The 15,841-nt window shown below is 40.2% G+C and overlaps 1 protein-coding gene across 5 annotated transcripts in view; it reads right to left on the bottom strand.

Annotated features, from left to right (window-relative positions):
• The window catches only part of LOC124605181, a 179,876-nt gene that overhangs the window by 150,573 nt on the left and 13,462 nt on the right, over positions 1–15,841 (bottom strand). For all 5 annotated transcript variants that reach the window (XM_047136697.1, XM_047136696.1, XM_047136695.1 and 2 more), the window contains one exon: positions 7,504–9,635. In XM_047136697.1, coding sequence (XP_046992653.1) covers positions 7,504–8,895 — 1,392 coding nt within the window. In that variant the 5' untranslated portion in view covers positions 8,896–9,635. The remainder of the gene's footprint in view (positions 1–7,503; positions 9,636–15,841) is intronic.

Here is a 15,841-nt window from a genome sequence, read left to right as displayed (position 1 = left end):
GGACATGGGACTGGTACAACTAGAGGATGGTCGTTCGATCTGCTCCCCACAAAGTACCACTGAGGACATGTAGGACTTTGAGGGACCGCGTACAGCGGGCTGTCAGGTCAGACACTTGGGAGGACCAAGAAAGTCTCCTACCGAGCATGAGTCTCCTATCGTAGTTTCAACAAACAAAAGAGCAACATGACCAATATACAAATACGGTGGAAGAAACCAACTGGGCTGCCAGAAATTCATACAAACAGTTTTGTCAGTGGAAAAACAAAATCCATTGTCAATGTTCCCTGAGTCAGGATGATCAAGACACCACTGAAGGCTACGCTCAATGAGGCAGGTCTGTGGAGAATTGCAATAGATGGGAAAATTGTCAACGAAAAAGAAGCTGGAGACCTCCAGTGGGAGACAGGCAATTATAGGGTTAATGGCGGATACAGGTGTCATACAAGGCAGAAACCACACGTACATTGAAAACACAGTCTTTTAAAAATTCCTGCAGGAAATGGGGCATTTGGCCACATAATCCCCATGTGGAGAGAGTACAGAGGATACCAGTCCTCCAGCATGTGTCATAGGCTTACTCCAAACCAAAGAACACGGCCACAGTCTGGGATTTCTGCAGAAATCCATTCATGACATGGATGGACAAAGTGACGGGATGGCCAACTGCAGAATGGCGTGCTTCAAATTCACACTGTGCAGTGGTGAGTAAATTGTGAGACACAAGCCGCCATACCAGCTGAGCATGAATCATATGTTCCATCACCTTGTAAAAACCGCTGGTGAGAGAAATGGGGTGGTAGCGAGAAGGAAGGTCTTTATCAGGCATAGGTATGGGTATGACAGTGGCTACATGCCAGTGTCTGCGAAACATGCCCTCTGCCCAGATGCAGTTGTACCTATGAAGCAGAAAGTTCTTGCCCCCAAGAGAAATGTGCTCCAATATCTGAATCAACAGCATCTGGCCCCAAGGCAGAGAATCATGATGAAGTGAGAGCATGATCTAGCTCCCTACTAAGAGTGGCATTGTAGCACTCACAATTCCAATACATGAAGGGTATCATCCAAGCCACCTCTACTCATTTCTGATGGAGGAAGGCAGGATGATAGTGGGAGGAGCTCAAAATCTCTAAAATGGCAGACCAAGGTGTTGGAGATAGCAATAGGGTCCACGATGACATTGTCTGCTACTGGCAGACCGTAAATCGGGGAATGGATCTTGGTCCCAGATTGGCCCACACTTCGGAAGAGGGAGTGCAACTGTTAACAGAACTAGTAAATTAAATCTACCTAGGTTTTTTTGCTATCCTGACGAACGCAACGATGCTGTGGACACAACTGTATATAATGAATAGTTTGCCATTGTAGGAAGTCGGTTAAAAAGGCGGAGAGCATGTCTCCGCGTGCAAATTGTGTCGCGGCACACCTCAGTCCATCAATGGACTGGGACACGGGGCGGTAAAGAGGAAGTGCAAGGAATGGGACATTCTGTGGTGGTAAGGATAATGTTTGTAAGATATTCCATCTGGTCATGAAAAATGGGGAAATGTTGTTCGTAGAAGGTAGCAAGGGAGAAGTAAAGCCTCCAGTCGGCCTTAGTAAGCTGCCATTTGGGTGAGCACATAGGTGAGGTAGGAGTCAGGAAACAGATAGCATATGGGAAATGGTCACTTGAGTAAGTGTCAGAAAGAACAGATCACTCAAGACATTGGGCAAGCTGGGCAGTGCAGAAGGAGAGGTCCAAATGGGAATGTGTGTGTGTGTGTGTGTGTGTGTGTGTGTGTGTGTGTGTGTGTGTGAAGTCCGAAAGGAATGTGGTTGCTCCCATGTTAAGGCAGATGAGGTTAAATTGATTGAGAAGGTCAGCCAAGAGGACACACCTTGGACAGGTTCTGGGAGGTGTGCACTAAAGCAACCCAGCAGCAGAATAAGCTGGAGGAAATCTGCCCTGGTGACATCGAATGATGGAGGGACGCGAATATTACACAGTTAAAACGTCATGTGAGGAAGGAAAAAGTGAACTGCAACAGTTTGAAGGCGGGTAGTTAGCACATTGGGTTGACTATGAATGTCATCCCATATGAGCAGCATGACTCCCGCCCAAGATGGGCTCAAAGCAGTTGTGAGGATGCAATTTTGCTTCCTGAAGGCAGAGAACAAATGGATGGTGCAATTCTAAGAGCAGCCATAAATCCTCTTTGTTGGATCTAAGACCACAAACACTCCATTCGAGGAGAGCCATGATAACGAAAAAAATGAAGAGGCGTCACTTCGGTGACTGCAGAGTGCCAGCCTTCAAATACTCACTGCTACAGGGCACATAGGCAGGAGGATCCTGCTCCAAGAGGTCTGCAGAAGCATCGGCATTCCTGACATTCTTGCCCTGCGGAGTCCAGGGCAGAAAAACAGTTGGTGGTGTGCATCGGCAATAAGGAAATCAGGCGGCCGAGGGTACCACATGACATCATCGAAGAGGATCTTCGAGGCAGTGAAGGAGGTGACCTTTTGCCTTTGTTTGAATTATTTGAGACTTTATGGTTGGCAGAAGAAGACTCAGATGTTGGTTGGTGGGAGGGACATTGGAAGTCTTCAAAGGAGTATTCCTTCTGTCCTTTCCAACCTGCTGGTTGTGTAGCTTGTGTCTTCACCCAGTGAGGCGAAAGTTTGGCGACATGTTGCACAGCTGGAAGAAGAACGGGGACACTACCATGAAACTGGCAGATTTCACAACCGCGGTGCTGAAAGTGAGGTCCCATGTCAGCATGGCCATGTCCTTCGTTGAGCGAGATGTAGCAAGAACAGTACTGTAGAGGCCAGATGGTGGAACGCAGGGTTTCCAACTACCCAACAACTTGCGAGTAACCGGATAAGGCACTTTTTCTTTCACTCAGATCTCCTGGACATCTCGCTCATCAAGATACACGAGACAATCATGAGAGGCAGTGGCATGGTCGCCATTTTATTTGATGCAGTGGAGAGAAGGAGGCGGGCAATTGTCCTCGTGAGCATCCCTGCCTCCAGGTTACAGATTTGGCTGGGTGTCGACAGGACTCTCGACTGTGGTCGTAACAATGAAACTGGTAGTAGCCCATCGGATTCAGAATATATAGTCTGACTGTGATAACTTCATAACTTGCTATGATCTTTGACAGAAGAACCACTCTACCAAAAGTGAGAAAGAGAGTGCATATGGGCACTAAGGAGGCATCTCCTTCTTTCATCACTTGATGCACAGCAATGAAACCCAGATCTCAGAAGTACACTTGGATTTCTGCATCGATCAGACCATCGAGCAGCCTAGTGTAAATAATTATAATTCTAAAAGCATCCACAACATCATTTTCAGAAGAAATATCAGCAGTCCAATTTAAAAGCTCCACTGTAGGTGTAGACCACATAGAATATACAGGGTGAACATTAATAACACTAACAAACTGCAGGAATGGAGATAAAGAGGTCCTATGAACATAGGTCCGGAAATGCATCATTGTCATGGTAGATGGCGTTGTCAAATGGCAGCTCCTCTGACCACATGTTCCTTGTATGATGCAGGCTGTGTGATCGATGCAGCAGTGAACCGTAAGCAGCGGAATGGTCTGGTATTCATGTCAGGGACAAGCTGAGATGGTGTTTGTGTGTAGTCAAGGGGAAGCACGGCTATACCAAAACAAGTACCATCACAAAATAGAGGACGGGGTTCTACAAGACGTCGAGACGAACCCTAGTACACAAGCTCCAGGCAAGTGGACCACCAACATGCTTTAAGCCAAAGTACGTTCTCACATATAAACATAAGTGAATACCACATGACACTGCGTCCCATGGAGGCCAGTTTGAACGTCTGTTGTGACATGGATGTGATGCAGTTCTGAACTGTGTTCCGAGACGATTTGTTGGCACTGCATACAAATCATCCATTTCTGGACACATGTTCAAAGGACATTTTTTTCCTTCATTTCCAGTCAGGAGTCTGGTCCATCAGTTTATTAGTTTTATTAATATTCACCCTGTATATTCCGCAAACCACTGAAGTGTGTGGTAGAAGGTACATCCCACTGTACCAGTTGTTAGGATTTTCACCTGTTCCATTCAGGTAAGGAGCACAGCATGAACGATTTTAAACAATGGGTGCATGTGATCTGTAATTAATATAACCTTTGCCTCAATTCCTATGAGTGAAATACATAGAACATTGCAGTACATTCCTACAGCCATCATTGAAAGCCAATTCCTAAAATTTTTTAAGTAGGATTTCTTGGGATACTTGATGCCATTAGCAAACTGATTGCATTTCCTCGTATTATACCAATAAATTGGAATCTACCACCTGCCTTATCCACAAGTGAGCCAATACGATGGTTCCATTTCATTTCTCTGCAAATTGTTACATCCAGATATTTGTACCAGTTTACAGATTCCAACCCTGACTCTCAGGTAGTATAGTCATAGGATACCACTATTTTTTTTTAAGTTTTGTGACAAGACACAATTTTACATTTCCGAACATTTAAATCAAGTTTCCAATCTTTGCATCACTTTGAAATCTTTGAGATCCAACTGAATATTTATGCAACTTCTTTCAGACAATACTTCATTTAGGTAACTGCATCATCTGCAAAGAGTCTGAGGTTACTATTGACATTGTTCACAATATCATTAATATACAGCACGAACAGCAAGGGTTCCAACACACTTACCTGGTGCACGTGCATGGTTACTTCACTGTCAATGACTCCCCATTCAAGTTAACTTGTTATGGTCTCTCTACCAACAAATCCTCAATCCAGTCACAAATTTCTTTGATACCTCATACAATTGAACTTTTAATAATAAGCGTAGACATGGCCCTGAGTCAAATGCTTTTCAGAAATCAAGAAATATTGCTTCTACCTGACTATGGATCCAAAGCTTTTAAGAAGACACTTCAGGAAATTGTGAGGTGGGTTTTACATGTTTTTGGAATCAATGCTGGTTGGCATGGAGATGGTCGTTCTGTTTGAGATGTTGTTGTTGTTGTTGTTGTTGTTGTGGTCTACATTAATTTTGAGCTCAGAATATATTCTAAGGCTCTACAACATATCAATGTGGAAGATATTGGGTTACGTCTACTACCCTTCTTGTAAACAGGTGTTTTATTCCAACTACGTTAGATTATAGTTAAAAGAGGGGACTAACTCAGCCACAAATTCACTATAGAATCTGATAAGGATTCCATCATGTCCTGGAGCTACGTTCAATTTTATTAATTTCAGTTGTTCCTCAGTACAAGGGACAAATTTACTTCACTTTTCTTCGCAGTAGTGCAAGAATTAAATTGAGGCAAATCTCCTGGGTTTTCCTTTGTAAACGAATATTTGAAAATGAAGTTAAGCATTTCTGCTTTTGTTCTGCTATCTTCAATTTCAGTTCCTGTCAGACTTTATGTTCAAGAAATGTGGTGACTTTTCCACTTGGCATCTGCATTCCAGCTGTTCCTGACAAAAATGTTCATTGATTTTTCTTTTCTCCCAAAACTTAATGACTGCCAGTTGCACTAACATATTGAACGAGGACATAGACTAATAGTACTAACTTTCTGAGCGCATGTGCAACGGAACAACAGAGTATTCATACTGTAAGGAAGATGAAAATCATGACACAGACGGTAATGAAATGTAAAACTGAAACACACAATAAAATTTTTCTGTGTTTGTGACCACATGGTCAATATGTAAAACTACCGACGTTTCAGTCACTGTTGCAAATGACCTTCAGTGTGTTTTTGTTTACTGCTGAATGAGAAAACTTTATTCCTTATATACCTGCAGATGTGGCTGTTATCTAATTCTGATAGGCTGTTAAGGATGAAGGACAGGGATGTTAGAAGTTCTTTATTTCTTTTGATTGATGGAAACCCAATGTTCTGATTCGCGTTTGCGTTACTGCATGTGACTGCTGGAAATTGGCGAATGGAAAACCAGGCAGCAGTTGTGACATGGCATCATTTTCCTGCTTTCTAGCACCGGGAGAGACACGACAGTACTCTATGTGCCTGCAGCCGTTGTGGTCTCCCACATGCCTGTGCGTATTGCTTCACGTGAGCTGTCATAGCTTAGTGGTGTTATTGCTAGCAGATAGTTATTGCTGCTCCGCCGAGCAGGCATCAAGCCAATTTTCCAAAGCAGCAACAGAATAAAAGATGTTCTGCGCACAACGAAAGAGGCATTGGAGAAACTACATGCTGCTGAAGTTTATGTAATCAGTTGCGAATGTTGATTAATGTATGTAGGCAAGACGGGACGACCCATCAGCACATGTGTATCTGAACACAAAAGATATATCCGACTAAGACAACACACCAAATCAGCGGTAGAACACCAGGATATGTGTGGAAAGCAGATTGATTTTGGTGAAGCTCGTTTACTGGTAAAACAGCCTCTTACTTTCAGGAGGAAGATTAGAGAGGCAATAGAAATAGCCAAGCGACCTGCCAACATGAAGAGAGAAGAATGGTATCGACTTCCAACATCTTGGCTGCCAGCAATAACACCAGTACGCTATGACAGCTCACGTGAAACAATACGCACAGGCATGCTGGAGACTGCAATGGCCGCAGGCACATAGAGTACTATCGCGTCTCTGTCACTGCTAGAAAGCAGGAAAATGACGCCGTGTCACAACTGCCATCTGGTTTTCCATTCGTCAATTTCCAGCAATAACATGCAGTAACGCAAACACCAATCAGAACCTTGAGTTTCCATCAGTCAAAAGAAATAATAAGAATACCAACAAAGAACTTCTACCATCCCTCTCCTTCATCCTTAACAGCCTATCAGAATTAGGTAACAGCCACATCTGCAGGTATATAAGGAATAAAATTTTCTCATTCAGCAGTAAACAAAAACACCCTGAAGGTCATATGCAACAGTGACCTAAAAGTCGGTAGTTTTACATATTGACAATGTGGTCACAAACCAGAAAAATTTTATTGATTGTGACTATGGCCTATCTTTATAAGTGTAAAACTGGATAAAATAATGCAAGATACAAGTCTGAAAAATTTAGTATTTATGTATGCTTATTTTTGCTAGTGGATAACTGATTTCCACTACCAGTCACCTTCAAATTACACGGTATTGACTATCTTATGTTAATGGACAGTAGTAAAACTCATGATGAGAGTTAAGCAACAATAATGTATTTTACAGTGAAGGCCAAAATTGCCCCAATATTTAAGTTTCTCTAACTATGAAATTCTAATACTCACCTACTTAAAATGAACACATTGTGTCAAATGGTTTATTAGAAACCCAAGCTTTTAAGAAACTGACTGGACACCTGCTACTATTACATTTTACCTATACAGAAAGTATTTCATATGGAAATTCCTTAGTGAAATATAAATATTTTAAACAGTGAAGGTAACAACTCTAGACACACACACACACACACACACACACACACACACACACACACACACAAACAAACAAACAAAAGAAACAAAAGGTTTACTGAAATACATACCATGACAAACAGCAGAATGTTTTGCACATCCTCAGGCTGAGGAATTGCCCCAGCAGAAATCATCATGTGAAGTAAAGATGGGAGCCATACACCTTGTGACAGAGCATTTCTGAATAAATCAGACATACTTATATCTGGCTTCATCCAATGCAATACCATCCTATGATGTTGAGATTCACAGCATTCTGGAGGACCAGACACATCCAGCTGCAACCATGGCTCAGTCAGTGCCAAATGCATTGCATACTTTACAGCGTTTATAAGTTCCATGGGCGACACCCTGCGCAATCTCGATAATTCTTTATTATGGATATTTTGCTTACTATGAACAGTACGCTTTCTTTCTTTAGCAGGAATATAAGACGTATCTGAGGAATCCATTTCGTTTTCACTGAGTTCTATCTCTGTTAGCGCAAAAGGAGAAAATGTTTTCACTGATTCAAGTCCTCTACATTTTTTGGATAAATGGTTCTGTTGAGCTGTCTCATTATCATCTGAACAAAATATGCAATTGAAATGCCACTTTCTCTGTCTTTTTCTCTTAACTACCACATTCAAATTTTCATAAGAACTTTCACTCCCATGTAAAATGCTCAGTTTCTTACTTGATTCTAACCGAGTTGAACTCTTATTGACTGCCGCTCGGTTGGGTGAATTTTCTTGATTAATGCTGTTATGAACAGTAATGATGTGGCAATCTTTGCATCTCTGATAAATGTTTTCTATCTGAGACCAATTATATGAATGTAAATTACTTGACAATTTGTGTAAAGATACATGCAGTTTCTTGACTAAAAATTCTGGATGCTCTGTTTTAAACTTAGACAAAAACAAAATCAGCTCAGCATCCTGTACTGCTGAGGAATCAGTGATTCCTTTGTGAAGCACTGCATCTAGAGTTGATGATGAATCAGAACTATCTGTAACTTGTGCTTTGGTGCAATTGCTTTTGTTGACATCAGAACAAGAATTTGGTTTAACTGCTATGTTTCTGGAAGTATATTTATTTTGATTTGATAGTTTATCGATTCTGCCAACAGTGAACTGATTTTTTCTTAACCACAGTTCAGGCAATCTTTTCAGAACAACACGTAGTTCCTTAAGTTTATGAATGGTTTGTACTCTGCTCTTCCCCAAAGATAAACTTTTGCTTTTACTGGCCCTATTGGTAACATTTCCTTCCTCATTGCGAAAAACATGCAAAGATTCAATTTTTTTTTGAGAGGGTGATATTCTGCCCGTTGTGACATCTGAACTGCTATACTGTGACACTTCATCACAATTTATTTTGTTGTATGCTAATTCTGAACACGTTACATTATCCCTCTCTTGTACAGATTTAATCTTCTTACTGTTTGTGGCATATGAAAATTTGTTAGCAAAAATTTTCATATCAAAACTCACACTTCTAATTTAATGACGACTTTAATATTAAAAGTTCACCGATGTTCATACAAAACAGAAGTTTTTTCTTATTTTATTTTATAAATAATAATCATTTCCTTCTAAATGTAAATCAGCTAAAACTTCAATACACAATTTCTTGGTCTCGTACACTATCTGAATTTTTAGAACGTGGTATATATTCACAATAGACTGCACACAGTTTTGGTACAGCAAAAAAAATGATGTTTGGAACATTGTTTTTATACACAAGTTCTTTTTGGAACTGTCATTTTTCACTTTACTGTTGTTGAGACTTGCTTCAGAAAAAGCTAGGTTTGTGTTCTACAGGACATACTCATTACTAATAATTCAGTGCTAACGCAAGAAAAACACGTAACTACAGCATAAAATGTTTTCTTAAAAAGCTATGATAAAACCATTACAGTACTTTCTCTGAACTTCAAATTATCAGGACAATGTCTCACAAAATTAAAATTGTTATAGTTCGTTTACAGCATACAAACAGCTGCAAAAATGATGTAGCTCTGTTCTTCAACTTTCATTAGTTCCTTTAACACATCTCTACAATGACATGATTATCTCGAACTGTACATGTTGCAGCATGCTGCTCGGACTCGGAGTAGTTCTCTGTTAGTTCAAGAGAAATTGCTGTACTGCAATCACTTAGTCACAGTGGAGAATTTGGAAGCACATCTGGCAATGTGAGGATCGGCTTGTGGTTTAAACTGTGGGGAGAAAAGAGAAACCATCATCACTACCACAAGAGACAAATACATCTCACAAAGTTCAGTAACTGAAAGCTTAGAATTAACCCTTCTATTTACCTGAAAATCACACAAAAAATGGAAATAAAAATAGGTATGCATGGTGATACACTCTTTTTACTGGTTATCTGTGTTTTCTTTATTGATAATTGTTTTCCTGCATGTAATGAAACGAAGTTAGTGAAGAGAGTAAATCACTGTCATAAATATAAGGTAAATGAAATGAGAAAATAAATCTTTCTTTCCTTAAAATACATGCTGTGACAAAAAAAAGATAAACACTTGTTTGATGTGGCATGTTAGTGTGTGACCCTCCCCTCTCCACCATTCCTTTTAACTGCATCCTTAAACTGTCACAAATTCAAACAACTCAATGGCAGTGGATTAGCAGTTTACCGCAGATATGTTGTTTTACACTGCCATTAAATGTTGTATATAAGGTCAGACAAAAAAGAAACTGTGGCAGCTAATTTGCATACTTATCAGTTTGTTCGGTTAGTGGTGGTAACCTTCAAGGTAGGTCTCATCTGACTCTGCACATTTGTAATTGTGCCAGCCACTGCTCAAAATACTTTTGCAATTTTGTTTTCTGTGGAGCTAAGCAGGAAACCATTTTTGCCTTCCAGAAGAGTGCTAGAACATGCCTGTAATAAACTGCTTATTCACTGTAACTGAGCTGACTGCTTTTGATGAAACTGCTTGCCGCGTGAAAACACAGTTCAGTATAGTATAGTAGTTGTGTAACATCCAGTTTGTTGATAACAGAAAGTTTAATTCTTTTTTGAGAGATCTTGTACAATATGTTTTTGGCATTTTTTGCATCAAACATTACTACACACAGGAGAAGAGGAGAGAAAAGAGGGAGTAGCTGAGGAAATGGAATTATTCAGGGACTAAATATGCTTATTTCATCAATTTTCTAGATGTAAAATACCAGAACTCTTGTCAGTGAATGAGGCTGTTTTGATTTGTATTCCCTTCTTCACAATAGTTCACAGTTTAGAAAAAAAATGGGCACACTTAACAGCACAAACTGAGCTATTTGAAATTGTTTCAGATCACAAGTTCATTTTACATTGTGATTGATTATAAAAGTTAATATGACTTGAAGTAACTTTTCTACAACTGAAACATGTCATCACTATTTAACTATGCGCTGCAGAGTAATGGAATAAGTGAAAGGAAGGATTTGAAGAGAGTTAGGTGGTGGTGGTTAGTGTTTAACGTCCCGTCAACAACGAGGTCATTAGAGACGGAGCGCAAGCTCAGGTTAGGGAAGGACGGGGAAGGAAATCGGCTGTGCCCTTTCAAAGGAACCATCCCAGCATTTGCCTGAAACGATTTAGGGAAATCGCGGAAGACCTAAATCAGGATGGCTGGAGACGGGATTGAACCGTCGTCCTCCCGAATGTGAGTCCAGTGTGCTAACCACTGCGCCACCTCGCTCGGTGAAGAGAGTTAGGGTCATTTGTTTTGGATGAATTCATTGAAGCAACATACCGTTCCCAACACTCCCATTTCTGCTGTTTGATTAAATAACATGTTTTTCATTTATATAACTAAGATTATTCACAGAAGGGTGTCCCCTTACTCCTTGCAAATACCTGTGAGTTAAAGGTGACTACTCGCCGAAAAGCAGAGTTCAGTCATCAATAGACACAGACAACAGGAAAGAAGACTTGCTACCTTCCTGAGTAAATCTTTTATAAGCTAGAGCAAATATCTCTCTCTCTCTCTCTCTCTCTCTCTCTCTCTCTCTCTACACACACTTCAAACCTATGCCCCTGTATGGCGCCAGTGCTTCATTTTGGCCTCATTGTGGCAAGGCATGGGCATGAGAGATGCTGCTATGTAGGGAGGTGACATCAATAGTGACGAGTAGGGATCCAGAAGGTAAAGGCGTGGGAATGCTTGAGAGTCAGTGAATGAAGTACACCATCCAACTGTGAACATCCACTTCCCCCTCCTGTCTAACCAACTAAGAACACCAATCTCTCAGCAGAGGAAATGACAGCCATCCACTACCTCAAAATATAATCTAAAATGATCATCCTCCCTCCATTCAAAGGCTGCACCACTGGCATGATGAATGGCAGCAACTACCTGAAGAAAGGCTCCGTCAACTATCTTAACTCGACAGCTACAAACTCTGCCATAGTGATCCCATCCCAGGTGGCCGACATAACTACAATCTCTATTAAAATCCATAGGCCCTTCTCAGAACTTCTCGCCTGAATTAATCCACCTCCTCCCAGCCACAACACCCTGCAACTTACCGTCCATCTGATCCCAAACATCCACAAACACAACAACCATTTATGCTCCATAGTAGCTGGCTACTGAGCTTCCACTGAAAGAATTTCTGCTCTTCTTGATCAACACCTCCAATCAATTGCCCAAGACCTAGTCTCTCACATCAAAGACACTAACTTCATCCTTTACTGCCTCTCCACCATTCCATCTCTTTACCACCTGGATACCCACTCATCACTGTTGTTGCCACTTCCCTACACACCAACATTCCTCATGCCCATGACCTTGCCACTATCAAATAGTACCTTTCCCAACATCCTTCAGACTCCAAACCACCATCGCATTTCTTATACACCTTACCACATATATCCTAATCCACATCCACTTTTCCTTTGAAGGAAAGGTATACAAACAAATTCATGGCACAGGCACGGGCAGCCAAAGGGCACCCTTCTATACCTACCTGTTTATAGTCCGACAGGAAACATTCTTAGCCTACAAAACCTCCCAACACCTAGCCTGGTTCAGGTTCATTAATGATACCTTCATGACTGGATTCCAAGCCAAGACTTTCTATCCTTATTCCTTCACAACCACAACACCACGTCTCCCATCCACTCCACATGAACCTTCTCTACCTAACATGCCATATTCTTGGACATTGACATCCACCTCTCTCATGGCTACACACACACACACACACACACACACACACACACACACACACACACACACACACACACGCGCGCGCGCGCGCGACAAAAATCACTCCCATGCAACCAGGTCACCCTCTGATGACTTACTGTATTTTACGGACTATAAGATACATTTTCTTCTTCAAAAATTGCCTCAAAAATTCAGGGGCATCTTATACTCAAAAGTAATATTAAAATGTCCCTTGTTTGACTTAAAATTCCCGCCTGTCTTGAAAATGACAATATATTCAATGCTGTGGGAAACCTAATACTGTCTCCCTCCAGTCCCTCCAACACAAATGTAGGACATTGTCTAGCAAGCATAGTCCATATCAATTCAGGCAGGCAGGAAAAACTCTTACTTTCATTGTCTCTGATGTTATTGAATTTAACATATGTTAAAATGAAGGACTAAGTAAGGAACACCTATTGTTTTTGTTTTATCCAAAAAAAAATTCTGCTCCGAGATACAGCCCTCCAAAGATGACATTGCACATACAATTTTGAAGATGTGAATTTTGGAAAAAAATATTAAAATGCTGTATCTCTGGAGCAGTTCTAGATATTTTGCTTTATGATTACAAAGAAATCCTCCATTTGGACTTATTTATCAAAGTTCTTTTACTATATAATTCTGAATTTTTTTTATAATTTATGAAAAAATGTTAAAAAATGCCAATCCATAAAATTTTGATTTTTTCTGTTGATTAGTACCATATAGTTCTACATTCCCTGAAAAGGAAAGCTTCCACTTTTAGGTTGAACAGGTTTTATAAACAATTGAAATTTTTGCCATACATAAAAACTGTTTTATTGCCACATTATCACATAACGGGATCAAAAAATCAAAACCTAGCCTTATTTAACATAATTTTAGTTTTGAAAGATGAGTAAGAGATTCATTTTTCAAGCATTTTAAATGGTTCCAAAATGTATGTGAAAGGTCCAAAGACTTTAAGGTTTCAATTTATACAGCTTCTGTGCACTGTTTTGTACTGAAATTAGCCAGTCAATGAACTAAAAATGTGTTCCAATGGTTCAGTATCTTCCTTTGATATAGAATGATGCCTTCCTGTTGAACCAATAGGAACTGGAGCACTTACAATCTTCAAAACATTGTGAACAGGAAGTGAACACTGATGGCATTGTTGCTGTCCTTCAGCTGGAATTTCGTTTAACTCATAACTGGTGTCTATAATCTCTGCTTGTGAATCTGAATATTATCCTACTGTTTCTGAGATGCTGGGCGAACGAACAAAATTTCTTCTTTCTTGCTCTTTACAGTGCTTGCAAGACGAGTTCGTCCATCACTTCGAGTCCAAAAATCTGTCTTCTGAATTCCTTACACTAGAATAGTTTGGACCATTCTTTTTTTTTCTGCTCAAGGAATTCTTCTATTTCCTCTTTGGACAAAAGAATGAGAGCTGTGGATGTATGAGATTTAATGACCCTCATAAAATCCTCAGCATTCTGAATCGCAGCTGTATTTGGTCTTTAAAGATTATGTTTTGAAACATGGTGCTTCAGCAGGCCGCCTACTCCATGACAAGGCCCCTTACCGTGACCAGTAGCACTGTATGCCCAGTCAACTGGCACAAGTGACTTACACAATTCAAACAGCTGGTAACAATTTTTAAAATGACTAGGGGCACCATCAGTAATAATGACGATCTTCTCTCCCCCTGTTTGCAGCTGAAGAACTTTGCGCACTGCTAGCAAAGCATGTGCTGAGTCATGTTCCGTGTCATCACTCATAACTGCAACACTTGTGGTCTTGTTTTGAAAATATGTCACTCCTGTAAAACCTCAAACCTGGTCATTATGCCAATGATACCCTTGTAATTCTTGTGGAAGTATTACAGACCAGTTCTCAGCAAAATCACAGTGAAGCACTAAACATAGTTCTTCAGTCTGTACACACCCTTTCACTTCTGCAATGTGTTGTTATTGCAACTTATTTAGATGCTGGTGTGTTACTGCTTTCACTGAACATTTACTAAGGTCATCAACGAAACTGTCAAAGGCAATGGTTTTCTTAATTCGTTTATTTTCCTCCCATGTCACACATGTAATTTCTGCTTCATTGTTCAGGCTAAGTGTCTGTAAAGAAAGTCCTCCCTTTCCAGAGCAGTCACTACATTCTTGAAACAAACAAGTCTCTTGCTTTACTTCACAGACTCTAATGACTTCACATGCCCAACCAAGGTGTCATATGACACATACTCCAGCAAGTTCTTCAAAGTTACCACACAAAGATCAAAATTCGCACAGTATACACATAAACTGACATATCTAGGTGGGTGTGGAACCACCCACTTAGGTCGCAGTGCATAAAATTTTGCTCTTCCAATATGTGAAGTTGTATAGTTGCTCTTATAAATAGCAAAAGTTTCTTTGATACCGCGAGTCATGTATGTCTTCACTTTCACAACTTTTTCCACCTTCAACTATTAGAGTCATACTGACTTTTTTGTTTGCACTCTGGTGTGAACAGTCCCATTTATCTTCCAGATAAAATGGCTGCACTATTTGAACTTTAGCTAATTCTACAGGATGACCATAATAGGGATCTGGGCTTCCAAAGACTCCTTTCAAAGACCTCACATTTCTTTATTTGTCTACCATGTACTTTGATACTGATGGAATTTGGTTCAAAACTGTTTTCTTTGAAAATGTCTCTGGAATAATAGTTAAAACTTGCACCTTTTCACTGTAGGATGCACAATATTCAACAGTTGAATTGATATTTGTGAAAAATTCCTGGCAAGAGGTGCAAGAGTGCTTTGGTTCATTTTCTTCTGAAGACGGAATTTCTATTATGAAGAGTGTGGTCAGTTTTGCTGTAGTGTATTCATCCATAGCTTTCGTAATTTCTCTACACTTTCTTGATGAATAGAGCTTAAGACTCGACTTCACTGACCATGGTTTCTCAACAGGACTAACAACTACCTCTGTAGTTGATTGATTCAGGATATTTAATTCTCCCTCTATTGATGCAAAATCTGCATCATCTGCACCATGGTAGGCTTCACCTTGTTCAGATACTGTCATTTAGAACACAAAAAGTCGTCACTGGAAACATCTTCACTTTGAAACAGTCTTCAAATGAGAATGCTGATTCTCAACCTGAAAGAAGTCTGTTTTTTTGTTTGTCTTTTATATCACTATTTTATGGATATGCAAATAGTCAGCACACTTCACTCTCCTGTGGCCCCAGTA

Source organism: Schistocerca americana, chromosome 3 (genome assembly GCF_021461395.2).
Source record: "Schistocerca americana isolate TAMUIC-IGC-003095 chromosome 3, iqSchAmer2.1, whole genome shotgun sequence".
Classification (NCBI taxonomy): domain Eukaryota; kingdom Metazoa; phylum Arthropoda; class Insecta; order Orthoptera; family Acrididae; genus Schistocerca; species Schistocerca americana.
Note: the sequence above shows the minus strand (reverse complement) of the source record. Positions and strands in the feature narration are given on the sequence as shown.